The 25707-nt window shown below is 46.4% G+C and overlaps 1 protein-coding gene across 1 annotated transcript in view; it reads right to left on the minus strand.

Moving 5' to 3' along the window:
• The window catches only part of COL9A3 (collagen type IX alpha 3 chain), a 31759-nt gene that overhangs the window by 1197 nt on the left and 4855 nt on the right, over nt 1-25707 (minus strand). The window contains exons 3-30 of the mRNA XM_005524948.3: nt 25060-25095; nt 24375-24446; nt 24065-24118; nt 20333-20368; nt 19748-19771; nt 19199-19252; nt 18976-19029; nt 18266-18307; nt 16750-16806; nt 15412-15465; nt 14920-14973; nt 14742-14795; nt 13986-14039; nt 13105-13158; nt 12632-12685; nt 12292-12345; nt 11660-11713; nt 10900-10944; nt 10029-10082; nt 9606-9659; nt 7470-7523; nt 6494-6565; nt 3432-3467; nt 2103-2147; nt 1842-1874; nt 1308-1454; nt 898-952; nt 30-212 (exon numbers count right to left, since the gene is read on the minus strand). Coding sequence (XP_005525005.2) covers nt 30-212; nt 898-952; nt 1308-1454; nt 1842-1874; nt 2103-2147; nt 3432-3467; nt 6494-6565; nt 7470-7523; nt 9606-9659; nt 10029-10082; nt 10900-10944; nt 11660-11713; nt 12292-12345; nt 12632-12685; nt 13105-13158; nt 13986-14039; nt 14742-14795; nt 14920-14973; nt 15412-15465; nt 16750-16806; nt 18266-18307; nt 18976-19029; nt 19199-19252; nt 19748-19771; nt 20333-20368; nt 24065-24118; nt 24375-24446; nt 25060-25095 — 1639 coding nt within the window. The remainder of the gene's footprint in view (nt 1-29; nt 213-897; nt 953-1307; nt 1455-1841; nt 1875-2102; nt 2148-3431; nt 3468-6493; nt 6566-7469; nt 7524-9605; nt 9660-10028; nt 10083-10899; nt 10945-11659; nt 11714-12291; nt 12346-12631; nt 12686-13104; nt 13159-13985; nt 14040-14741; nt 14796-14919; nt 14974-15411; nt 15466-16749; nt 16807-18265; nt 18308-18975; nt 19030-19198; nt 19253-19747; nt 19772-20332; nt 20369-24064; nt 24119-24374; nt 24447-25059; nt 25096-25707) is intronic.

The following is a 25707-nucleotide window of genomic DNA, read 5'->3' on the forward strand; positions in this document are numbered from 1 at the left end:
AGAAGCAGATTGTTTCAGTTTTAACTTGCCTCTGGGCCCAGGATCACCAAGCTCTCCTGTTGGCCCTCTGTATCCAGGAGGCCCCCGAGGACCAGGATGCCCAACACTTCCTGTGGTTCCAGGAGGACCTGGGGGCCCGGCTGGGCCAGGCCGTCCCGTCATTCCAGGAGCCAAGGGCTTCCTCAGGTTAGCAGCCAACTGTGCAATTTGCTCTGAAAAACACAATTAAACACTGCATCTCCAACATTTGCACTCTTTCTTTGGGCAGAACTTCCTGCCACTGCTCCTGGCAGAGGGAAACATTGAATCTGTCCTTCTCCAGCTAACCCGGAGCTTTTTGGGGTTTTTTTTTCCTCATCTCCACAGACAGAGATTTTAATCATAAATCTGCAGGGTTGATTATTCCTGTTTCTAAAACCACTTTAAAGGATGTCACGTATTCTAACAAATGACACTTAAATAATTAAAACAAGATTCCTGAAGCAAACTTTCAGAGTTTAACCTCATCCCAAACAGGGAATGTAACCTCCAAAGGCTGAACAGTCACTTTAAAGAGAGAAGGACACTCCCTGAGGATCTCCAAGGAAACAAGGTGCACTGAAGAGAGGTGAAGTTCAGAATGACACAGGTTAGGGCAGGAGGTCTCACACAACACTTGTGCCAAAGCTGCTTGCAGTGCATTTTGACCATTGCCATGATGAATCATTTAAAAATACTAATTTTAGAACACCAAAAGACATCCCCAACAAGGTGACCTCCTGAATAATTTCCTTACACTAAAGGTCAGTGTATTTTTTTTCATATGAAGACAAAAAATTAACAAATCTCAGAAGCCATTTTATGTTCAGGATCTACTCATAGGGTAATTAAAGTCACTTTTCTCTCAGTAATACTCACCATTTATCATTTCCCCACAGAGTTCTCTGATATGTTGTTCACTGGCCTCTTTTCCCTGCAGTTAACAGAATAATTTGTCCTTGTAAAAACCTCCTTATCAATAACCAGCCCTGGCAGAAGCTGCAGGACACAAAACACATTTCCAGAAGCTCAGGAAGCAGCACAGGGTCCTGCATGAAGAGCAGGGGGTTCTTTCCCCTCTTCAAAAGGTGACAGCTTCCCTTCAGAACTCTGCTGTATGAATGGCAGAGATTAACGTTAGGCCAGATATTCAATCTGGGATTTATTTGGCCTTATTTTTGCCTGTTGAAATGCAGGACCTTTTTTTTTTGGATAGCATCCAAACCCCAGGATCCATTTGTTCACTTCACAGGCTCCCTGACTTTGCTGCAGAAGCAGCAGGTACTTACAGGAGGTCCAGGTTTTCCTGTGATGCCAGGGACACCCCTCTCTCCCTGGTGACCCATGGGTCCTGGATGTCCTGGGATCCCTGGTGCTCCAGCTGTCCCATTAGGTCCTTGGACACCTTTTGGACCAAGTTCTCCTCTTTTTCCTGGCTGCAGCGAAGAACAAAAAAAAAAAAAGACCAAAACCACTTAAAATGGAAGTCCATTTTTTTCTCCTGGGGGTGAGTTAAGAGTTTCTTCATGTTTCCTGAACTGATCTGGATGATCAGATACATTTCTTATATCCTAAGGGCGTTTTTGCATATATATAGGTCATGATAAGAGCAGTGCTTGCTGCAGCAAAATTATCAAACAGATTTCAATAGCTGGAATTCCACAACCCCCCATTTTTCTCACAGATTTTATAGCATGGTTGTGAGGAAAGCCTGCTTCTAGGGAATGACACCAGAGCAGAGTTTATTCTGTAGTTCTAAACATGCTGTGGTCATACTTACTCCTAAATCCTTTGAGCCATGAGCCCCAGTGTCTGACACTTACCTCTCCTTTTTGGCCAGGGGGTCCAAAGGGACCCTGTCAGAAAGAAAAGGGAAATAAGAAAGAATAATTTATTGAGAAAATGCACGTCTGAAGCCCAGTCTCCCAAGGTGCTGTGACATGTGCAAGGCTTGAGTAGCCTTCTTTTCACAGCAGGGTTGGAGATCTTGGGTGATTGATTCTGACTGACCATAGTGATCCATGGCTTTCTGGAACCGTCTGTTATTTGAGAAGTCAAACTCTACTGAATTTAAGGACACCTACCAGCTCTCCTTTGTCACCTGGCAGGCCATCTGCTCCAGCAATGCCCTGAGAGAGAGACCAGAGTTAACACTGCACCTACTGCTGACAGCAGCATCACCCTGAGGCCTGGGTAACCTGAGGGAGATGGGGGCTCTCAGCAGCCACAGCTGCTCCAGCAAGAGGAAGTTCTCTCTTCCCAGGGCTGAACTCCACAGTAGCTGCTCCCCTGCATGAGGACTGATGCCCTTTGCCACCGGCTGGGACCCAGATGGAAGGCTGAACTCACACGGATGAGAACCATGATGGGTTGGCCAAGGAAGACATCCACAGGCTGGCACTGGCATTCCTCAAACAGGGAACCTAAATTTCAGCTCCCCCTGCTCTGTGTCTCAGAAAACATGAGTTTGCACCCACAGGCAAAGGTTGAGTGTCCCTGTTCTCATGGCCTCCTGAGCAGAACATCATCCCACCCTCAAACTGATCTCTTGGTGAGGAACACCCCTCTCCACGCCTGGGGACAGGAATGCAAGAGTGGCTGAAGCTCTGGTGACATCCACTGTAGCAGCCAGGCCAGGGAGCTTCCCTTTGCTGCTCACCTCCAGGCAGCAGCAGCCTGAGCAATCTGAGCATGGGGTGACACAAATGCCTGCAATCGCTGCCCTGCCCAAGGCAGAGCTGGCTCACCACACAGCTCTGTCATTAGAGCAGATAATGAACATTGTTATGGTGACTCGGTGGCTTTCCAGAGGAAGTTATCCCAAGACAAACAGAGATCAGGTTGGTCTTTCCCCTTAGCAACAAAACAGAGACCACACTGATGCTGGTACACCAAACCAGCCAGGCTAGGAAAGCCTCACTTTCTGCAAGAACACAGTCATGCATTAATGAAAGCCATATATTTGATGAAAACTGGCCCAAAAGCTCATTGCTGAGATTAAACCAAGCTTGGAAAGTTGAGCAGCAACAAATATCAGATTAAACTAGTTCATTAGTGTGCCAGACTTAGAGGTTAGGGTGAAATATCCCTCATCAGGCACATGAAGTCGAGGAAAAGCTGCACTTCTAAACTTAACTCGGGAGGAATTTGATGTGAGGAGCTCCTGCACAGATCCCTGTGGCCACAAAACATGCAGCAAGGGCCTGGTGTTTGTATCACAGCATTTTCATGAGCCTCCATTAGAACAGACAACATCTGTGCCAAGGCAAGGAAAACGGAAGCAAAGAGAGTTTTGGTTTCTGCTGCAGAATATTTTCATTTGTGGAAGAGAAAGCCATTTGTGCTATAAAAAACTGTCCCTGAAATTTGCTTTAAATGCCTTTGCTGACAACAGCATGAAAGTTATCACTTACCTGGTTCCCCTTCGGACCAGGAACACCAACAGGACCCTGAAAATAAGTAAGAGAAAAAAGGCAAATAAGCTCAAACTGTTGCTTCCCTGTGAATTCCTGGTGTGGTCAGACACTTGCTCAGCAAGGGGTCAGAACCAGTCTCCCAGCTGCCAAGTAGGAGGGTGCAAATCTCATTGACACTTCCTAGAAATAAGAAGGGATTTAAGCACCCCTGCTAGCTCTGTGACACTCTCCACAGTCCCTGGTTTGTGTTGTGGGACAATTTCTCAGTCTGCAATGTGAGGAGGAGCTTGGATTTACTCATGGTATAAAACAGACAAGAATATTTTCATACCACAAGGGCAAAAAGCCAAGATGTTTTTCCAAGGCCTCATTAGACTGTCAGTTTTCCTAGGATTTACAAGTAGGTGCTCCTGATTTAAAGATTCATGGAACAACATGGCCATAGGAATAAAATACATTTAGATGATGAACTGATTATCACCCCAGGAATAATCCAGGCAATTTGGAAAATCCTTCCATCTTCATTTACCTGACACTCACAGAGAGGACATGAGACATTTTCAGCCCTATTTATCATTTTTCTGCTCCACAGAGCAGAGCCAACAAGGAGTTGAGGAGAGCCACAGACTTTTTTCTCTACTGCAAAATCTGCATGTGAAATTCAGCCATTTTACCCTTCAAGCAGGATTTCTGCAGCACACTCATCAATCTGGCATCTGCAAACTGATCTTTTTTTATTAACTGGATCTAGAGATGGCTCAGCAGAACAGAATCTTCAAGGAGGACAAACACACACAACAAGGACATTTTATTTTGCTCAATTCAAACACTAAGTTAAAAAGAGAGGGGACTTCTATTAATGAAAAATAACTCAGAAAAACAGACAATGGAATGTAGAAATGGAAGAGCGGCTAAAACCGTTTATAACACCTGTTTTATAGTTGCTGATAGCAAAAATAATATATTCCTTTCTCAACATTTTTCTCAACTTTCTCATCTAAATTTGTATCTCTGACTTCACAGGGTCTCAAGGCTCCATGAACATTTAAGGCAATAAAACACAGTTAAGTCACCAAACACCAAGTCCTGCAAGGGACATTTCCTTAAAAACAAGCTTAACCCAGAGGATTTTCATTCAAAACCCGAATTCACTGCAGTGATAATTCCTAGCAGCAGGAGCAAGGAGTTCAGGACTGCCAGCCCCATGGCTTCACAAGTTTCATCTCATCAGTTAAACAAAACTCCAAACAAACAAACCCAAAAATGGGTTTGGCCAGGCATTTAGTGCTCCAGTAGGGAGCCCAGACAGGCAGTGCCCCAGGTGGCTGCTGGCATCCAGAATCCTCAGGAATTTGATCACAATAAAAATCCTTAGGAAAAATATTTATCTATTGCTGCCTCAGTCAGCAACATCAGCCAAACCCTTCCCCTCCCCATATCCTGCTCCAGCAAGATGGTTGATGTATTTTATCTCAATGCTATTTTATACCTTACAGTCAAATGCTCTAAACCACTCGTGTTTTTCATGCCAGCAAACACATTCACTGAAATGCTGGTTTATATTCCTGACCACAGTCAGCCCAAGGACTGTGAAAAAGCCTGTCAGTACTCAGCTCAGGCATGAGGGGATTTTTCTTTTTTCACAGAAAAGTCTCAGTTGATTTCAGGAGAGTTTGATGAGTTGGCTGCAGCTGGGACGAGGTAATTGCATCGATCCTGAGTGTGCAGTTCTCTTTATCCACGTCAGGACCAGCAGCAAAGCAAGCCCAGGGCAGATCTCTGGGCTCTTTTTGTGTCCCCAGCAGCTGCCACCACCCCCAGCAGCACAGGCTGTTTGTTTAGGCTATAAAAACACAATCTGAGGGCTTAGGGTCAACCACCACCATGGTCACCACTAAACCATGTCCTCAAGGGCCACATCCACGCCTGGCTGGAACACTTCCAGGGATGGGGACTCCACCACTTCCATGGGCAGCCTGTTCCAGTGCTTTACAACCCTTTTTGTGAAAAAAAAAATAAATTCCTAATATCTAATCTAAACCTGCCCTGGTGCAGCTTGAGGCCATTTCCTCTCATTCTGAGCAACCAACAATCACATCTTAGAGTATTCCACACTGAACTTCAGAGCCAGAAATACAACCTAGATTAATTTTCATTGCTTTAAGCACAACGTTTTCCCTCCCTCTGCTTGGAGCAGCTCCCTGGGCACTTCATGCAGGGGCCTCTTCCCCCCTGAATGTATATTTTTCACCACAGCAAAGCCCTGAATGCAGTCAGGAGCCCCACAGCTCCACAATAACGCTCCTGTTTCACACTTCCAGCTCACATCACTCCAAAAGGCTTTTTTAAACCTGCCAGGAGCCAGCACAGAAGGGCCATTGTGGAACCCCTGTGGTGCTGCTGCAGTGGCTTACACAGAAAGCAACTTAAAGCTTTTTTTAAAAAAAAAATCTTTCACCTTAAAGTGGGGAGGAGGGAGCTGGTGAACACATGGCTCCTGTTCTCCTGCAAGCTCCCAACAAATGCTGTTCACTTTGCCCTATTTGCTTCTTTCAAATGAGAATGAACTCATTTAAATAAAAAGTCACATTTACTGTGAGGTGGGATGCCCAGGTGTTTTGCTGTTCAGAAAGAAAAGTCACTGATAAAACTGTAATTTAAAAAAAAAACAGAAAGTCTAATCAAGCATCTGAGTAACAAAAATTCATGAATCAGCTCTCTTGGGAGCTCTCTCTTGCTCCTGGGGAGCGAGGCTTTAGTGGAATCAGTATAAGGAACAGGGAAAAATGTTCTCTATTCTGGCTAGGATAAGACCTGGAAGTTGCTTTTAAACAATGTACCCTGTCTGAAAACAGTGGGAGTTTCTGAAGTGAAACAGAAACCAGGAACAGAGGGGACAGGATGGAGCAGTCCTGCTCCCTGCCCCGAGGTCTGACTTGGGCAGCCTCAGGGGAGGGCTTGGGACACCCAACACACATCAGCTACACCAGGTTTTGGGCCCTCATTATCCTCTAAATTCCCATCCCAAGCAGGAATTAGTCTTAGGTTCGTGTCCTTACCCTGTCACCTGTCTCTCCACGGATCCCAGTCGGGCCAGGAAGGCCAGGCTCACCACTGGCACCTTTGGGCCCCTGTTGGGAAAACAAAAACCAAGTTACAGCTGACAGTGCCAGAGACCCTGCACCCTTTGACACTCTGGAAGTTCACCAGCCTCCATAACATGTTCAGAAAGGTTATTTTTTGGATAATTTCACTCCTTTTTCCCCCAGCACCTGGGGACCCCTTGTGATGGTCGGTACCAGCTCCTCTCCTGGTCCACAGCCAAGGTCAGGCACGTGCCAAGGTGCTCCAACCTTTGGCCTGGGGTCTTTCATTAATAAACCTCTTAAAAAGCATTAAACCTTCAATATCTGTGATCCCACCAAGTGATGCTCCCCTCAGCCAGGGCCAGTGGGAGGTCCCACACCCTTGGAGAAGGGAGGGAGAAATATTGGAGAGCCCAGTGCAGCAAAAGGGAGGAGGAGTTCACTGAAGAAATACAGGCAGAGAGCAGACCAGATCAAGGAGAAATTGAGGTGTCTTTACGGAGATCAAACTCAAAAAATCATACAACAATTTGGGTTGGAAGGGATCTTAAAATTCAGCTTGTTCCACCACCTGCCCCAGGCTGGGACACTTCCAGCAGAGCAGGCTGGTCAGGGCCCCATGCAAGCTGGCCTTGGGCACTTCCAGGGATCCAGGGGCAGCCACAGCTCCTCTGGGCATCCTGTGCCAGGGAACAGGCTCAAAACTCAAAACTCAACTCATCCCTTTGCAAACAAACACTAAATATAAATTGCTCCTGCAGGCAGCTTATCTGGCCTTGTGCTCTTCCTCCCATCCCGTGGCAATGAAGGTGTCACACTGGCTCTGGCAAATGCAAAGACATTTCTCCCTTTCCCTCATGCCATCACCCAGCTGTCTGGCCAGAGGTTTGCAGAGAGCACTGCCCTGCCAGAACACAATGCCCACAATTTCCCCTCTCACCACACTGACCTGGAAACCTCGGACACCTCGGGCTCCTGTGGGGCCTTGGAGGCCAAGTGGTCCCTGGAAAGAGAGAGATCAGCTTTGGTAAGGAGAAAATGTAGGGCCAGGTAAGTCATTTGTGTCATTAACCTGGCAGAGTGTGCAGCTCTGTGCTGCAGCACTTCACCCCATGGCACTGCTGCTGAACCACTGCCAAGTGGCGTTTGCTGAGCTCTGATAATTGCAGATAATATTCTGTTATTAACAGAAAGGCTTCTTTGGATAATCCATGCTTAAGAACATACCATGCTCAGGAGTAGCAGAGATCAGGGACAGCAAAAAGTGGCAGCATGATAGAGCATAGACAACATCCATTAGAGGGATCTGCTATCCCAATATTATGCTTTTAATTGATTGCAGGGAACTACTGCAAAACATGTGCTGCAGGCCCTTGGAAATGAGAAATGGTAATTGCATCCATTTGCTTGGACATCCAGCTTGGTTCCAGCAATGTACAGAAAGGCAGCAGTTCATGCTGTCAGAGCAGAGGCTTTTAAGAGCTCACCAGACAGAACATGAACGTTGCCATTAGGAGTCTCTATTGCCTTCTCCTGAGAAAAATCACATATCCAATAAAGAGCTTGGATGAAAAAAAACCCCAACCAAAACTACCCTAAGTAATTCAGGCATTTAAATCTCATTTTGTAAACTGTCTTCTTGAAATAGATGTCTTCAGCAAGCTTCTGTCACGAGGCAGGGCTGCAGCTTTGGCTCCTTTCAGTGCCATCCCTGCTGGGTGGAGCATTCAGGGACACAAATAAACCTCAAACTGGCCACTGACATAAAACAGCATCATCCTCAAAAAGCTGAACAACTGCTCAGGTATTTCTGTGGTTACTGGTTTCCACTTTGTTTTTCGCTTATAATTCAGGAAGGAACTTTGAAAGTTGTATGTACAAAGCTTTAGGAAAGTTAAATTAAATTGCATCAAAAATAACTCTGCTGAGCTGCTGGTGGGGCCTGACAGGTTCTGAGAAACACTTGGTACTCAGAGCTAAAAAAAAACGAATTGTTTGGAGCCAAACAGCCTTAACACTAGAAAAATCCTGCACCTCTCTTGGAACAGCCCAGTCTTAACCAAAAAAATATGATTCTAATAAAACAAATCAGAAAGAAGAAGCCCAGGTTAGACATAACCATGGGTTCAGCTGCAACTGCACCCCTGTCAAAATTCTGCACCAACACAATTAGCTCAACTGCTTCTGATTTTCAGCTGTAATAATGTGGTACCTTTTGTGAGGCCAGCAACTTTGATGAAAAATTACATAAAAACAAATATTATTAATATAGTTTATTTCTAAAGCTGATTTCCCTCTCCTTGGAAGTTTAAGCAGCAGCAGCTCATAAACAATAAATCATGCAGTTCAATTTTTTCCAAGTGGCACATACCAGAAATCATATTAAACTTGCTGTAGGCTCCTGGATTTCAAAATGAGATTAAGATGGGGGAAAAAAAAAGACAATAAAAAGAAAAAAACCCCAACAAAACCACTAGAAGATCAGATCCAACCCCAACAGCAGCACTAGCTGGGAAGTGACAAGACAAAGAAAGGTACCCAAGCATTTTTAGTAGTGGGATCAAAAATCAGGGTTTTACCCTCCTGGTATTGTTTGTTATCATCTCTGCTGCTGAGCAGGGACACAGCAGGGAGCCATGCAGTTATTCCCAGTTTTGTAGGGAATCCCCCTCTGCTGCTCCAAGGAAAGGGATGCAGGACTGGGGGGGTTTCAGGTGCCATGTGCTGGTGGCAAATCCCAGAGCTCTGCTTCACCAATGCCTCACTGCAGCATGGGCAGAACCTTCTCATTCCTGTCTAATTCTGACTGTCCAGTCCCTCCTGGCACACTGTGGCAACTCCACAAACCTCCTGGACAGCTGCAGTTTGCTCTGCCAAGCGAAATGGGAGGGATCCCTTGGCATTTGCATGGAGCTGTCAGTGAGAACAGGATCTGACCCAGCCTGGGGGGGAATTTCTCTGCTGCCAAAGCTCCCCAGAGACACCACTGACAGAAAAAGTGACCTCTTACTGTAGCCAGAGAGTGACCCCCCACCCCAAACTCTATTCTGGCCCCTCTCTGGTTTACAGACAGCTCTGTACTTACAGTTGCTCCTCTGGGTCCGGGCAGGCCTCTCTCACCAGGAATGCCAACATCACCCTGCCAGGACACCAAAGCCAGCTGTGATATTGAGGAGCCACAAATCCACCCTTCCCACCCCGCTGGGATGTATTCCTGGATGCCAGGCTGTTCAGTCCCAAACTCCTGCCCCACTGGCCCCTCTGCCAGCCCACAGCTGGTGGGTTTCACCCAGTGCCTGTGCCCAGAACCTGCCCAGCCAGCTCAGCGCTCCCTGGGGAGCTCCACACCCCTGTGGAATGCCTGGAGTGCTCAGTCCCCTGGGACTGCAGGTGCTGCATCACTGGAAACTTCATTTATGCAAGGAAGCAGCACATGAGCTCCAGCTCCCAGGTTTGGTTTAAAACTGACCAGCAAAGCCCATGATAAGTGGAAATCTGGGACACTTACAGGGATGCCTGGCTCTCCTGAGGGACCTGCCTCTCCCATCTCTCCAGGGCTGCCCTGCAGAGCACAAAGCAAACAGTTAGGGCATCACTTCAGGGAGCCACTTCTGTCCTACCTGAAGCAACAAAAGGAGGAAGGAGTTAAAACCTGGATCAGAAAATAAAAACAGCTTTAAACTTTTACACTTTAGGCAAAACTTGCAGCACCAGATGAGCTGCACACTCTCTCCTGGCACCAGGGAGGGCTGCCAGACCCAGGGCAGTGTCCCCATGTCCTGTGTGAGATAAGGATCCCAGGACATCCCATCACATTCACTCCTGCAGCACCTTCATATCAGGAGGAGATTCCTGCACCACCTTCCTACAGCGTGCTCTCCTCCCTGAAGATTAGCAGCAATAATGATGCAGAGGGGGAAAACTCATAAAGAAGAGGAGCAGGTGGAAAAAAGACACCTCTCAGAACAGCTTTGTGCTGGACTGCTTTGGTCTGCCCGAGGTTTTCTTTAATCTCACAGGTAGGTGTCAATCTAAAGCTCCAAGGAATTTTTTCTCCTGAGGGAAAATCTGCAGAAGGCAAGATGAGATCATTCTGCTCCTGCTGATGCTCAGCCTTTTGATTCCCAAAGATCAAGCCTCCTCCTGGGACTTTGACAAAAGGATGAGGTTTTCTAAACCACTGATGACTCTCCTGTATATCTGCTGTGTCTTTACTGAACCAGGTGCCAGCCCAGTTATTTTACCTAATTCCTGCTCTTCAGCCCCAGCAGAAATACAGAAACCATCACTTTAGGGTAAATCCTCCCAATCCCAAAGCTAAAAAGTCTTGCTGTGACCAGTTTCTCTACCAGACCCCATCATTAGAGAGATTCACTTACTGGTTCACCCTTTGAGCCTTTAATACCTGCTCTTCCAGGCAGACCCTGAAAAAAATTATATTAAAGCAATGTCAGAAGAAGTGAAGTTATTAAATTTGTTATTCTGGTCTGATTTGACACACAAGGAGCGACCTTTGCTTGAAGCAACAAAAGGTTGAGAGTTCTGTAGCTTTCACTTTAAAAATTAGGATTTTAATGTATCTCTTGCTGCTTTTGCAGGTCCATGAACACTAATCCATGAGAGCAAAGAGCAGGAATATACAAATAGACCACCAGCAGCAACATTTTGAACAGCAGAAACCTCTCTCCAGGGGTGTTCAAAATATTCTGTAAATGCAGGAAGAAAGGTATACTTTATCTCTTTTAAATAGTTGGAAGTCTGGAGAGATGAAACATTTTGCCAATAAGCACTGGTATAAGGCAGGGACAGAGCTCAGGATGTTATATCCCAGGTCTTCCCTCCCTCCATAAGGGATGCACAACAGTGGGATGTGAAAGAGAAAATCCCTCTCAAGTTTAGATTTTAAGGGGTCAGAGAAGCCCACAGGCAGGGAATTACTGTGTGGTGCTGCTCCAGGTATTCTCCAGTCCTGTCTGGCACACTCCTTCCCTGTCTGCATGCTGGGAAAAGTGCATTTCCTCTTGGCTTAACTAGAGCTCCTTGTGAAACAAGCCCCAGAATGACCCTCCCCTGTCCCCAGGAAGGATCTCTGCAGGCACACTGGAACCCCAGAGGTGGCAGGTCCTGCTCCATACTCACAGGAAGTCCATTTGGCCCCTTCTCTCCAGGAGCACCCATGGGAGCTGCGTCGCCCTGTGGATAGGGAGAGGTTAGGAGAGATCCTGCAGCACTGGGAAATGGCCTGGCACAGGTAGGGGACACAGTCCCAAACAGGCTTTTGGACTTTCCTCCCTCCCTGTATGCACAGGACCAAGAGCTGTTGTGGCTAGAGGAGGGAGCACCCACTGGACAGGGGCTCCCAGGTGTTTCCCTACTTCCTGCAGCTCCCAGCCTTCCCTGGCAGCACGTGTTCAATATTCCTGCAGGAGCACGGCTCAAGAACCAGGCAACCAGTACCTGACAGCACTTTGTCTCCAGGCTATTGAAGTCAACTCTGTCAACAGCTCTGAAAAGGCATCTCTGAAGGCCTGGAGTCCTACACCCAGGGACACAGCTGGGCTTACATCATGTGTGCACCTTCCTTCTTCAGGGAATTCCCTTGGGATTAACTAATAGGGGAACTTCACTCTACTTCACTAGTGACAACACTAGAAAACTTTTTAGAAGGAAAAACTTTCCAGCCAAGCTTCTTGAGGAGCATCAGTAGCTTTGCAGCACTCCCAGCAGTCTCGGGAATCTTCCCTGCAGTGTTTAAGTAGGACTTTACAAACCTTCTCACCATCGAGTCCAGGAGCTCCATCCCGCCCATCCTTGCCAGGCATTCCCTGCAATCATGGACAGCACACGTTTAGGTCAGGAGGAGGCTCTGTGGTTTGCAAAATACATTCACATCAAAGAAGATTTTGGCAACGAGCCCAGCCCCAGTTGTACTGGGAGATTTCCATTAACAGCATTACAACTGTGGCTGAGTCCAGTGGGTTTACACAGAGACACGCAGAGCAGAAGCTTGACAGCAAAGATGGCAAGAAACAGCTTTTTCCTATCGTGTTTTATCTCCTCACCTGCAAGCAAGACAAACAGCAAGACCTGTGTCCTACTTAATTCACTTACAGGTTCTCCTATGAGTCCACGAGCCCCTGGGTTTCCTTTTGGTCCAGGTTTACCCTGGAAAGCAACAATAAATCCTGTGATAGCCTGTGTAAACCTGAAGAACAGTCAACAAAGATCATGCTCAAATTCTGTAGGGACATTTCATTCCATTTCAGCTGGGTCCTCTGTCCAAGTAAGCTGTTTTGGAACACCAGGAAACCAGCCCACTGCTGGATACAGCACCTGGGAAAACTCTTGATCCTTTCCAGGGATGGGGATGTAAGATCTGCTCCCCGTGCTCCAGGCTGTAGCAGCACTTGGACACCTTATTGCTCAGGCATCTTCAGTAAGAGTTAAACATCTCATTTTTGAGATGGTGCTTCCATCCCTTTCAAGCAAATGAAGGGGGCACAAGCCATAATAAACCTATGGAACAGTCTTTGGGCTGTCAGTCACATCCCAGGGTGGAGCAAAGGGTGTTTGACTGCACTTACAGTGTCACCTTTGGGCCCCCGGAATCCCTGAGGTCCTTTGCTCCCTTGGTCCCCCTGTGAGAGAGGAGGAAAAGCTATTAAACATCTCCATCACTCAGAAGTTGCTGCTTTGAGGGTGAAATGAGGAGGTTTTGGTGCTGTTTGCTGGTGTCAGCAGAGGTGTGAGCACACACAGGCCCCGAGAGCTCGGCTGTACTTTCTCAGTTACATTCTAATTCCTGACACACTTTCTGCTGCAGGGACTTTGCCAACAATCCCTCAGGGCAGAGACCATCTGCCCTTCATTCAATGAAGCAATTTCTTTAAGCAGAAACAGAATGGAAGAAAAGCTTTAATATTTACTGTCTAGATCCTGCTGGCTGTAATGAAAGTTTGGTGAGAAAGCACCTCATTTTATTTTCATTTGGATGAATTTCTTCTATAATTGCAAGACTGGGAAGGGGTCCCCAGAGGGTGGTGCTGCAGAAGGGAGCTCTGCAGAAAGATGGGGATTGCATCCTCAGTACACAGCTATTGGAGCAAAAATCCTTGAGAGCCGTGGGCACCTGGGAACAGACCAGGTTCAAGGGATGTAAGCTCACAACAGGGCTGAGGGAATGGATATTCCCTTCTCCAGTGCTTGCCCACAGCTGCTGATGCTCAAGGAAGGGTAGAGAAGCACAGAGAGCAATGAAAATGTGGTGAATTTATTCTGGTGTGAGGCATGGCGAAGGGAGAGGCATCATGAGGTCTGGGTCAGGTAAAATAACATTGCTCTAAGGCAAAGGGAATAATCTGATGGAGGTGGTCAGCACAGCCCCCTGCTCACTGGCAGCAGAGCTCAGCAAGGGGGAACAAAGCAGGCTGTGGAAGGCAGGGCCACAGAGAATGGGATACATTACAGCTTTCCCTGGAGGTCCTGGGATTCCAGGTGGGCCTCTGAATCCAATGTCACCCTGCAGAGAACAGACATTATTGTGGTGCTGGGCTTGGCAGAGGATGGAGTAACAGAATCCCCACCTTGTACCACAACCTGAGAAAACACAAAAGCCCTGGAAAGACACCCTGTATCTCCTGCTGGTTTGCATGATAGATATGCAAAAAATCCCACTCTGAACAATGGGTTTTTACTCTGGATCTCCCCACCTTTGTACCTCTGATGTCATTCATGGCCTTGCTATCTTGATAACAGTCTTACTTCTAAATAAAGGCATGACTTCATCCAACTCAAAACCATTCAGCCTCTGGGCTGCTGGTCAAACACTGTGCCAAGAATCCAAAGCCTCAATGAGCTGGAGATTGACCCTGTCTTCACTGAGGAGCCTTTTTGTGTCCTGAAAAACCTTTATCCACCAGTGATTCTTTGGCTTTTTCCTTTTTTTTTTTTTTTTTTTTTGCAAGATTCTGTAACATTGTCAGTCTTGCACTTTGGTTGGAATGATTCAGCCTGGCTGGGCCTGACCCTGCCCGTCCCTCGGGTGTGTGGATTCTCCTGACTTTGGAAGCTTGTTCTGATGGAGGGACTGCAGGGAGCAGCCCACCCTTTATGCCTTTACAAGTTTCCCAGTGGAATTCAGCAAGGGAAAGTGCCACTGGCACCTCTCAAAGGACAAACTGGTGGTGGAGAGGAAAAGACAAAAACAGAAGTTTTTTCTTACTCTGTCGCCGGCTGGACCCATTGGACCAGGGAGGCCTCTTAGTCCTCTTGGGCCCTAATTAAGAAAACAAATCAGCTCCAACTCAATCACTGTTTGTGTAGCCAAGGGGACTGATGGCTCCACTGAGCTCCACAGTGCAAGGCCATGGGGATGGTGGGAAGAGGAGAGCTGGGGTTACCTGCAGGCCGACACCGCCGGGAATTCCGGGAGGGCCGGGAGGGCCAGGGTTACCCTGGGAGAGAAAAATCCATCAGACAGCAGGAGGGACAGCAGGAGCCTGCAAACACAGCCAGGGACATCCCTGTCTGGCTTCTCCTTGAGCTCACTCTCTTCAGAATTTGCTCTATGTTATAGACAATTTCTTCTATGGGCAAGAACATTCAGATGAGTCAGGAATTTATCCAAGTGATTAATACAGAGCTGTTCCTGAGCTGACATCCCTGCATGGGAAAGGAAAGCTGTTAACTCAAACTGATCTTAACATGATGATCCTTGGAAAGATGAACTTTCTTGGTCCTACAGGGAGAGCAGAGGAACCCAGTGCTCTTCAGTCAGATGTTCAGCCAACAGCCTCATTCCTCCCTGTCTCCTTAAAAAAAAAAATCACTTATTTCTCAAGGTGTTTTTAAAGAGAAAAATCCTCCCCCATTACTTCTAAATTGAAGTTTACCTTCTCTCCTTGTTTTCCTACTTCACCAGGCTCCCCTTTGTGACCAGTGTGTCCCTAGAAATAAGAGTTATGATTATTCACATCCCAGTAGAGCCTTGTTTTAAAATTAAATTTGGTGAGACAGCTGTGAAACCTAAACTCCCACATCCCAAATGACTTCCAGGGAAAACAGTCTGTAGGTGTGCTGTGAAAGGAGATCCCTCCTGGGGGTACCAGTGTATCCAGGTACCAGTGTCAGAATTGATGTAGTTCCAGGAAATGCCCAGATTTGGTTTTCCAGAGTGACTTGCACTGGACTGAGCTCATGGTCTGGAGGCAACTCTCAAATTCAGATCAGGGACCAGAATTCAGTTCCCACCACCTCAGAAAATGGGGATGAGTCACTCCTGAGAAACCCATTCTGCATTTTTAACTTCCCTTTTTAAGTCATCTTTAATGTCTGCATCATCAAGCTTGCAAAGAAATCCGCTGAAAGCTTTTCTATATGCTCTGATTCAGTTTGTGTCTTGGCTCTTTTCCTGTTATTGTGGGAGAGACACAGGCTAATTTCAGCCATGGCAGGTGTTATTCCTCACCACAACAAAGGTTCTGTGCACCACTTGCATCATAATTGGAGAGTTTCACAGGGTTTTCCACTTAATGAGCTTTGAATTTTGAGCAGTTATGCCCTAAACATTTTGTCTTTGTATTTGTATTTGTAATGATATTTATGACTCAGTGCAGAGACCAAACAGACCTGAGAAAGGTCACTTCAGGAGGAATTGAGAGCATTTCTCAGGAGTTCTCCCACTCACTGCCAACTTCTAAATCCTGCTAAAATAACTTGAGTCACTTTTCACTTTGTCTCACTGCTGGAGTCCATAACTGCAAAGACTTCATGTGAACCACAGAGGGGACAGAGGAGGAGATGTTTAACTCCTGAGGGCTGAAACCTTGAATTTACCTACCAGAGCCCAAGGACTAAACATAAATCTGCCTGGTACTACACTGGCTATAAAAACAACAATTGTATTATATTAATTATGTAAGTTACATTTTGCAGTTTAAGAACTGATGAGGATTTTCCAGCTCTCAGGCCTGGAAAGGCAGCACCTGGTTCTTGAGGCAGCCCTGAATTTCTGCCCCTGTTTGTTCCTGTCCATCAGCTCTGCCCCACTGGCCTTGCAGGGGTTTTTAATCTATGCCAAGGGTTAAATTTCATTTGTAGGACTAAATGCCAATGCATGGCTGGTTTGGGAGGTGTGGAGCCTATATATAGAGACTATATAATTTAATGGCAGGGGTTCAGGTGTTTATTTTGGGAGTCAAATCCTGGTGTTGCAGGTGAGGTTTCCTTACCTTGAAGCCTGGCATTCCTGGGGGGCCTGGGGGACCTGGTGGGCACAGAGCTGGGCACTGCAGGGAACAGAAACACTTTGGTTTAACAGGCACATCCAGGGAGCCTGGCTTCATCCTTTAGGTGGAAAAGTCATGTGGATTTTGGCTCTAAATTCACTAAATCTAATGGAATCACAGAATCATGGATTGACCAACATTTCCCTATGGAATGGGGTCCTAGAGCTCCTGCTAACCCACAAAATAATGATTTATGAACAGCCTGCTCCACTTTGAGAGTGGACAGAGATTTTCTGAAGGCTGACAGTGTCCACGGTCCAAAATGCTGAGGAACCCAAGTTTCCCAGTGAAGTTGGATCTGTTTATTTAAATCATAGGACCCTGTTTAATCCTCTGCATTAACTGACCCCAGCTGATTTCCTTTAGCCAACTCCTTAAGTGATACAAGGCACCAGAGTTAGTTGAAGGGCACCAATAAAAAACCAATTCCTATAAGCAGATATCTGCAGATGTCTAGGGGTGGGAGAGCCCCTGGTGGGAACTCCAGCTTGACTGGGAACAGATCAGAGCATCCATGGAAATTTAATGAGGAAAAGGCCATACTCTTGAAACTTTACAAATAACTCTTAATTTGTTTTGTTTTTTTAAAATTTTAGCACAACTTCAGGCAGCACCTCTGTAGCAAAAGCTCAATTTTCTAGTATATTCCACAGGGTAACTTAAATTAAACATGCAGAAATAGCATCATTTTCTATTAACTCCCATGTGATGTGCCATAAGGCAGTCTAAACTGACTCGGAGCTTTTTTTGGGGCACGCCAATTAGAAAACCAAAGAAGCTGTCACAACAACAGCTGTGAAATCTGCAAATGTCACTTCCATCGTTCATGGACTTAACACTCCTTTTGTTCTCCTGAAAGAAAGGGATCAAGGCTTTCTCCTAAAGAAGGAAACCTAAACAAAGCATATGTCCATAGGACCCCGGTGCCACCATCCCTGGAAATAAACAGTGCTGCACACACAGCCCTTCCTGCTGCAAAGCAGGACTGGGAGCATGAAAAGCTGTTGTGTTTTACCAAATGCTGGAGTTGTTCAGCACATGAAGAATGCATGCAAAATGTGCATTTCAGGAAGCAAAAACCAAAGACAAAAATCAAAGACTGGTTTGGGTTGGAAGGCACCTCGAAGCTCATCCCATTCCAGCCCCCTGCTGTGGGCACCTTCCACTATCCCAGGTTGCTCCAAGCCCTGTCCATCCTGGCCTTGGGCACTTCCAGGGATGAGGCAGCCACAGCTTCTCTGGGAAATCTGTTCCAGTGCACATCTGCCTCCTGAAAACATTTCAGTCCAGGAAACACACACCCCACTCTTGTGCATCCTGGTAAGGTGGTTTAAACCCACATCTGCAGGGCTAAACAGGGCATGTTACCTGGTCTGACACTCCCCCAGCTGTGCCAACCAGAAATCACATCAAGGATTAAACCAAAGCACATTTTCATGCTACATAGAGAAAAACCTACCTGAAGGTCCCCACCGCCATCAGGAAGGGCACCTGGAAGACCCTGCAATTCAGGGAATGGTGGCTTTTAAATACAAGACAAACACCAGGAGGAAACACAATTTCTAGGACAATTTTTACAGACCCAGCTCAGCTGGATCAGCACAAGGCACATGCTCAGCCCCACAGCCTAAAGTGCCCCAAAACCAGGCACATCAGGGGTGTAACCAGCCCCTGGAGATTCCCAGCTGGGCTTGGGAAGACTCTTGGGCCTTAGGAGATGGAGGCAGCAATTAGAGAGGAGCAGCTGTGCCTGCCTTCCTCCTGGCCTTGGGAATGACCTCCCAACCCCACTATTCAACACTCCAGAGAGGCCACAGCAAACCCAAAGTAAGGACTTGATTGCAAGCCCCACTTGCTGGCCCTACAAGAACAAATCCTGATCCAAGCAAGCACAGAAACCTCCCCTGAGAGAACAAGCCCACCCCATGCCCTGTGTGCCATAAAGGTGGGGTTCACTGGGTCCCTCCTCACACAGAGCACAAATAACAAACAGGAGATCATCAAAACATCCAAGAGCAGCCAGGGAAATGTCCCTGCTCTCCTCAGAGCACGCTGTTTATCCCCTGCTGAATGCTCATGGCAGTGGCAGCAAATAAAAACTGCAGCAAGAAGAAAAATCAAGACTCCCCCCAGAAATTTTTTGACATTTATTTGCAAGTCTCAACTTACAGGAGGCCCAGGTGGTCCAGGAGGCCCTGGGAATCCTGGCAGACCAAAAGGTCCCTAAAAGGAGAGAAAAATAAGAATTCCCTTTCAATGTGAATGCAAAGAGATGTGAGGTGGGGCTACCACAATAGCACTTCAGAGAGAGGTAAGAGACAAAAATGAAACTCATTCCTCTGTGGTTGTGGCACATTCAGCAAATGAGGATTAAATGGTAGGAGAAACTCACAGAAGGGCCCCGAAATCCATGTCCACCTGGGAGCCCACTGGGTCCTGGAGGCCCCTGTAGAACAGAGAGAATGGCTTTTACATCTGTGGTGACCTTGACACCCCAAAGCCCAGGGGCAGCCACAGCTGGGCTGTCCCCACCTGCCCAATCCCCCCGAGGAGCTCCATCCTGCACCACGCCAGCAGCTTCCCAACACACATCTTGCTTCTTACCCCACATTCCCCTGGAATTCAGAATTCACTGCCAGTCTGCATCCCTCAGGCACAGGGCAGCTCCCAGGAGCCCACCAAACAAAAGCTGCCCCAGAGTTGGGCACTTGCACTGTTCAAAGGCTGCTGTGCCTTGAATTTACTCCAGAGCCAGCTTCCCCAGGGTGGGGGCAAGCACAAAAACCCCACAAGGTCAATGATCTGCAGGACTCCACGTCCCTCTGCCTGGCAGAGTAGGAGGACCTGAGGCCTGGGGTGGGTTTGTAACATTCAGGGTGTCCAATAAAATCAGAATATTAATTTATAACCTTTTTGGAAAAAAAATAATCTTGTTACTTACTGGAGGTCCTGGTAGTCCTTTGCCCTGAAAACAACATTTGAGACAGTAAAAGATCACTCAGAAACCAAACATACAGGAATAAAAGAGAACCTCAAAAAACACTGCTATTTTTTTTTTTTGTTCTAAGTTTCCTTATCACTCCCTTGCCCCTAATGATTCTAACTTGCAATCAGAGCAGAGTCTTGATGAATTCTTTTGCTGCCTCTAATAATTTGTATTCCCTTTCCATCTCCATTACCTATGAGACATCTGTAAGAGGTGTGTGGTGACACGAGAGTGGGGCATGGAGAGGAAGAAACCATTCCAGTTTATCTATTTCTCCTCTTTCTTATCCAAATGATAGCATTTGATCTGTCAGTCTGTATCCCAAGCTGGTTTGCTTTTAGAGCACCTCAGAGAATAAAACCAGATCTGTGTTACCAGAACAGGTTACACATACATATTTAAACATTTCAAACAGTATTTTCACTAATTCTGGCTTTGATCCTTTTGTTTGGGGTACAAAGCTTCCCATCCTCTCTTGGTGATGGTTTTGGCATTACAGTCCACACTTTCATCACATGTGCTGTTCTGGGAGGTACTTACAGCTGGTCCAGGTGGCCCAGCAGGTCCTAATGCACCCTATGGGAATAAAACAGGATAAAAATTAGCAGGGATAAAAGAGAAACCTCCATATGGGGAGCCACCAAGGCCTGCTCTCCTTGGCACCAATCTTTGCTTGGAAACTCCAGCAGTGTCTTGCAGAAACAGGACATGACTGGAGATGCTCAGCTGAATTCAGACATGTAAGGACAAAAACTTATGGATAATAACTCTGAAAGTCCCAGCTGGCCGCAGATGGATACCTAAATATCCTCCATGAATATCTAAATGTTCATAACTTGTATTATATCTAATTGAAATATTCTTATTCATAGTACATTCCTATTGTAGATCAAATGACTAAGTTTCCTAAAACTATTAACAACATTTGGATTTGTTCTAGTGAATTTTATTAATTCATCAATTTTCCTTTCAAGCAAAGCCAAAGATTTGGCAGCTTCTGCTTCTTCACTTGCTTCCTTGACAAATCCCCATCTCCTTTTCCTTTTCCTTTGAGTTCCCACTCTTAGGCTTGACTGGAGCCTGGTGAACTCATGGCTTAGACTAGAATGAAGTCATTCTTGAAGCTGTGAAATTCCTGCTTGGCAGAGAGACCTCTTTAACCCCTTTGCTGCATTGCAGAGCTGCCAGCTGGCTGTAAAATTAACTATGGGTGGTAATCCTGAAACAGAACCCCAGAATGGGTTGGGTTTGGAAGGGACATTAAAGACCACCTGGTTCCACCCTCCTGCCATGGACAGGGACGCCTTCCAGAGGACCAGGGTGCAGGGACAAAGCTGGAACATCTTGCACAGGGACAAAGCTTCCAAGGCTTCTCCCCAGCCCAAACCTCTTTTCCAAACATTCCCAAAATGCTGCACAGAAACACCTTGAGGATGATGTCCTGAGCTGGAGTTAAACAGGATCTGCCCCTGGGACCAGGGGAACAAGATGGATGGGCTGACCTGGAGAATATCCCAGCACACACAGCTCCCACTGTGACCCCAGGGATGACACCTGCCCTCCCCTCATGTTCTGAGGGCCAGAGGACATTAGGAATGTTTTCCCTTGTTAAGCTTAAGGAGAAAGACACAGAGGACCCAAGGCCTTGTTAAGAGTGGTCTGGTGAGCAAAGAACTGTAATCCAATAAAAATCAGCTGTGCTCTGAATGTCAGCTCATTCATTTCTCCTGCTGCAGGTTACTCTGCTCTGCCTCCAGGCACTTTTATTTATCTTCAGGCTAAAAATCCTTACAACTGCTGATGGGACAAGCTGGGATCTCCTCCTGCAAGGAAAACATCAAATTCCTGGCGCCTCCTGACTTGCACCCTAATTCTGAAAGCAGCTGCATTGCCCCGTTCTGCTTTGTCCAACAGGCCAGAAAGTTGGCAGAGCACCCAAAATGCCACATGTTGGCCCTTTACACTCCCAAATTTTGATACCTTGGAGGGTGTAAGGTGCAGAATGCAGCAGTGAAAATTCCTGGTAAGGTAAGAGATTGTGAAGCCCCTGAATGAGCATTAAGGCAAGGAAGAGACTCTAATTTACATCTCAATTTTAATAACATTGTCTGACTCGACTCATTCTCCTGGTAACAATGTTCCTTCTGTTTTGATTAGAAAACACTATCACCATAATTTTTCACTTTGTAGTAATTTACTCTGTGAATAGACAACTATGGAGTGTAGAAAACACTTGATTATTATGACACTCATAAACAGAAGTGAATAATTATGTTTTCCTTATTGCTTTCACTGGAAACTTTAGCAAACAGCAAACTTTAAAATGGCCTTTGAGAACTTTCTGATGAAGGACACCAGTATCCATCATGGAGGTCAGCACCCAGCTCAACCTCAGCTAAAAATAAAGGGGTTTTAAGACAGAAAAAATAAGTAGACTTGATCTAATGAGTCTTTAAGCAGAAGCAGGAGGAAAGCTAATGGAGGCTGAGAGCAGCAGGAGATACTTAGGATAAAAATCCTTTTGGAAATGTTTGGCAATAAAGTGTTACTGAAAACTGGCTTCCATGAGCCCACTTCCCTATGCTAAACAGCTTTGCTCTCAGACACTCCAGTTCAAAAAATTAAGCTTATTTAGAAGAAATCAGAGTGCTAAGCATGAATTCAAACCCACAGCAATAAGTAAACAGCTTATTTCAGTGAGTCCTGCAAGACTGAAATATGTTCTAAAAGACAGGGAGAAAAAATTCAAGCTGGGCTAACAACACTGTCCATTTAGAGTGATAAAGCTTTTAGAGGCCTTCCCTTTCCCCAGGTTTTTATTAGACCAATTAAAACAATTTCCTAGATGGACCACTGACCTTGAAAAGCTCCCATAAATGATGAGGGGTCCCAGGTTTGCCCCAGGCTGCCAGACTGAGTTACAAGATATGGGAAAGCGCAGCAAACCCGAGCACGCAGCGAGGGCAGCTCTGTCTGGGGGCTCCTGCCCAGCAGCCAGAGAGGAAATTCTGCTGCCCAGAAATTATCTGCTCAATTACCCTGCAAGGCAGGAGCTGTGTGCTAACCTGGGCATGGGCACTGCCCAGGTTAGCACACAGCCACCCAGCCCAAAACAGGGCACAGAGCAGCTCACAGCCTTCTGCGGGTGGTCCTGAGATTTCCTACTTTAAAAATCAGGGATCTGTTCCCAGATGCTGCTGGACTCTTGCCACGGAATGTCTGAGAGTGGCCAGGATTTTACAGGCCTGAATCTCTGGGGAGAAAGGTGGGCACAAGGGACAAGGAAAGGAGTGGGGTTTAGGGTGGTGGTGATGGACAGAGGCTTGGAGCTGTGATTAGGATATTTGGGTCCTGCCACTCAACTTTCCCAGTGGCCACACAAACTTTGCCTGTCACACGGGGAAGGATGAAGAGCATATCACAAATACATGGCTGTACCACTCATCTCCTGAAATAACTCACAGATTTTTTACATCTCAGTAAGTCCTTGGGGCAACAAGTGGATTATTGGGATGTAATGAACAGGTACAAAAATCCAGCCCCTCACTGCAGCCCTGAGTCCAAGAGGCCAGCAAGCCAGCTGTGGACACAAGGCTTATATTCCCATCTGGGAGACAGGAGAATAGCCATGCTGGATCACAGCCTGTGCTGAGAGGCTCATTAATGATTATTCCTTAATGTCACAAGGAGGTCTAAAAGTGGGTGATGAGTGTGGATGATCTGAAGGACATCTGTATCATCTCTGGCAGATATTTCTCTGTCCCTGTGGTGCCCCTCAGCAGAGCTGGAATATGCAGGAAGCAGAAAAGCTCTTATTTCTTGCGAGGCTGGCTAGGGAACACTATGACAACTAATAATGCAACCATATGGACAGTTCCAGAAATAATAAAGGGCAAAAGTTCAAACAATTAATACACAGCAGCATTAATTATAAACAACACAGATCTGCCAACTCAGACTGCAGATAAAGGCCAAAATAACTTCACTTTGATAAACTTCACAAGTGAGTCTGTTGGCTGCTTCAGGAAACTTTTTGGATACTTGAAATATCCCCAGTACAGACACCACTGAGGCAACCCAAGCAGGTTCAAAGCTGTTTGAAAGAAAGGTGGATTTCATGCCCTGCCTAATGAACATTTCAAGGATCTTCTGCAAGGGTTTACATGAGAATCAACACTTGAATATCACTAATTTACAGCAGAATTGAAAATCATCCCTACAATCAGTGGCAACAACCATTTAAAGGGACTTAGGGTGTAATGAGGTACTCACACGGTCTCCTGGAGGCCCATTTGGGCCCGGGGGGCCATCAGTTCCTGTTAAACCCTGTAAAAAAAAACAACAAAAGATCATGAGAGTGAGATCCTGCCAGCAAAAGATCTTCAAATTGTTCTTATATTCCTTAATTCAGACTAAGGTGCTTCTCCTTCAATTTTTCCTGACATGCAAGACATAAATGTAGGTCCAGGACTCGCATTCCTTCTCCAGTGGGAACAGAGAAGGTTGATGAGACACATCAGGGAAATGCTCCTGCCCATGGGAATGATTTAAAAGACTTTAGAGAAGATGACAAAATACTCACATCCACTCCAGGAAGGCCAGGCAATCCAGCTTCACCTGCAGCTCCAGGCTTCCCTGGTGCACCTTTTGGCCCCTACATGAGGTAAACAGTCAATTATTATAACAAAAGAACAAAAGAAATGTAGCAAGGATGCAGGGATGGAAGCTCATGTGTTGATGTGTTAACCTTACACCACACAACAGGAGAGAATCTCATGAATCTTCCTATGAATCCATATCCAAATGTTAAATTTCAGTGCTTTGGCTCATTGCCACCTGCTCACAAGCTGTTGTTAGTAGCGGGTAGGAAGGGATGCAGTAAGTGGCCAAAGCAAAGGGCTCTGCCACCTGGTACAGTTTTGTTTGAGCACCTGGTACAGGTTTGAGCACCCCTTGGCAGACTGAGGGGCTGAAGCAGACTCAGAGCAGTGCCAAAAATACCCATGTGATGTGGCTTGGTGCCATGGCACCTGTCATATATTATACAGGTGATGCACAAGCTTTATCTCACTTATTTCATTCATTAATTTAACTTTCATTCTGTTCCACTGATAGCAGTGAAGCAGAAGAACGTGTTTGTCCCCTGGGGCAGGGCTGAGCATCCCCACTCCTGGGAATTCTGTGGCAGATGAAGAGGAAAGTGCCAGCCCGTGCCCTGTGTCCTCACAAAAGGATGGAAAAGTCAATGCCAAGCAGGAAATACTTACTGGTGGGCCTGGCAAACCAGGAGGGCCTGGCTCTCCCTAGAACAAAGAGAAGAAGGTGTTAGTGCTGAACCTCTCTTTGTTGACTTTTTCCAGTTTCACGTTTCCAGCTGCACTCAAACCTCTCCTTGTGCCCACTCCAAGATTTACCTCACTCAATCTCATGAGCTCTAAACCCTGCTACCTCCTAAGCAGGATGAGCCTGGATAGCCTTTTCCAACATCTACAGTAGCAAATTTGGGGAAATCCACATCCCCAGCCTCCCAGAGAGAACCAGTGACCCTGAACAGTGTCCCCAGAACTTCCAACTTCTTCCACACAAGTTAGAATTTATTTGCACTCGGGATTGCCTTCAAGTGGGGCAGAGAGGAAGCTGGATGGGGGTCACAGCTTCCAAACATCTTCATGGTGAAACAGAAGGACACAGGGATAAACTCCAGCTTTCCAGAGCACAGTATGGAGCTGTGGTACTGCCAGGAGCTGGGGATTACCACCAAGTGAAGAATGAACAAACTGTCTACAATGATTTTCTTCATATGACTAAACTTGGACAGGAAAAGCAAACAGGCACAGCCCCCAACTGATTTCCACCTAATCCAATTGCACAATCTGGATTAAACACAATTTTCATATAATATTTCAAAAGTAGTC

Source organism: Pseudopodoces humilis, chromosome 19, assembly GCF_049639895.1.
Source record: "Pseudopodoces humilis isolate 2021_Gansu_Grassland_sample_001 chromosome 19, ASM4963989v1, whole genome shotgun sequence".
Lineage (NCBI taxonomy): Eukaryota > Metazoa > Chordata > Aves > Passeriformes > Paridae > Pseudopodoces > Pseudopodoces humilis.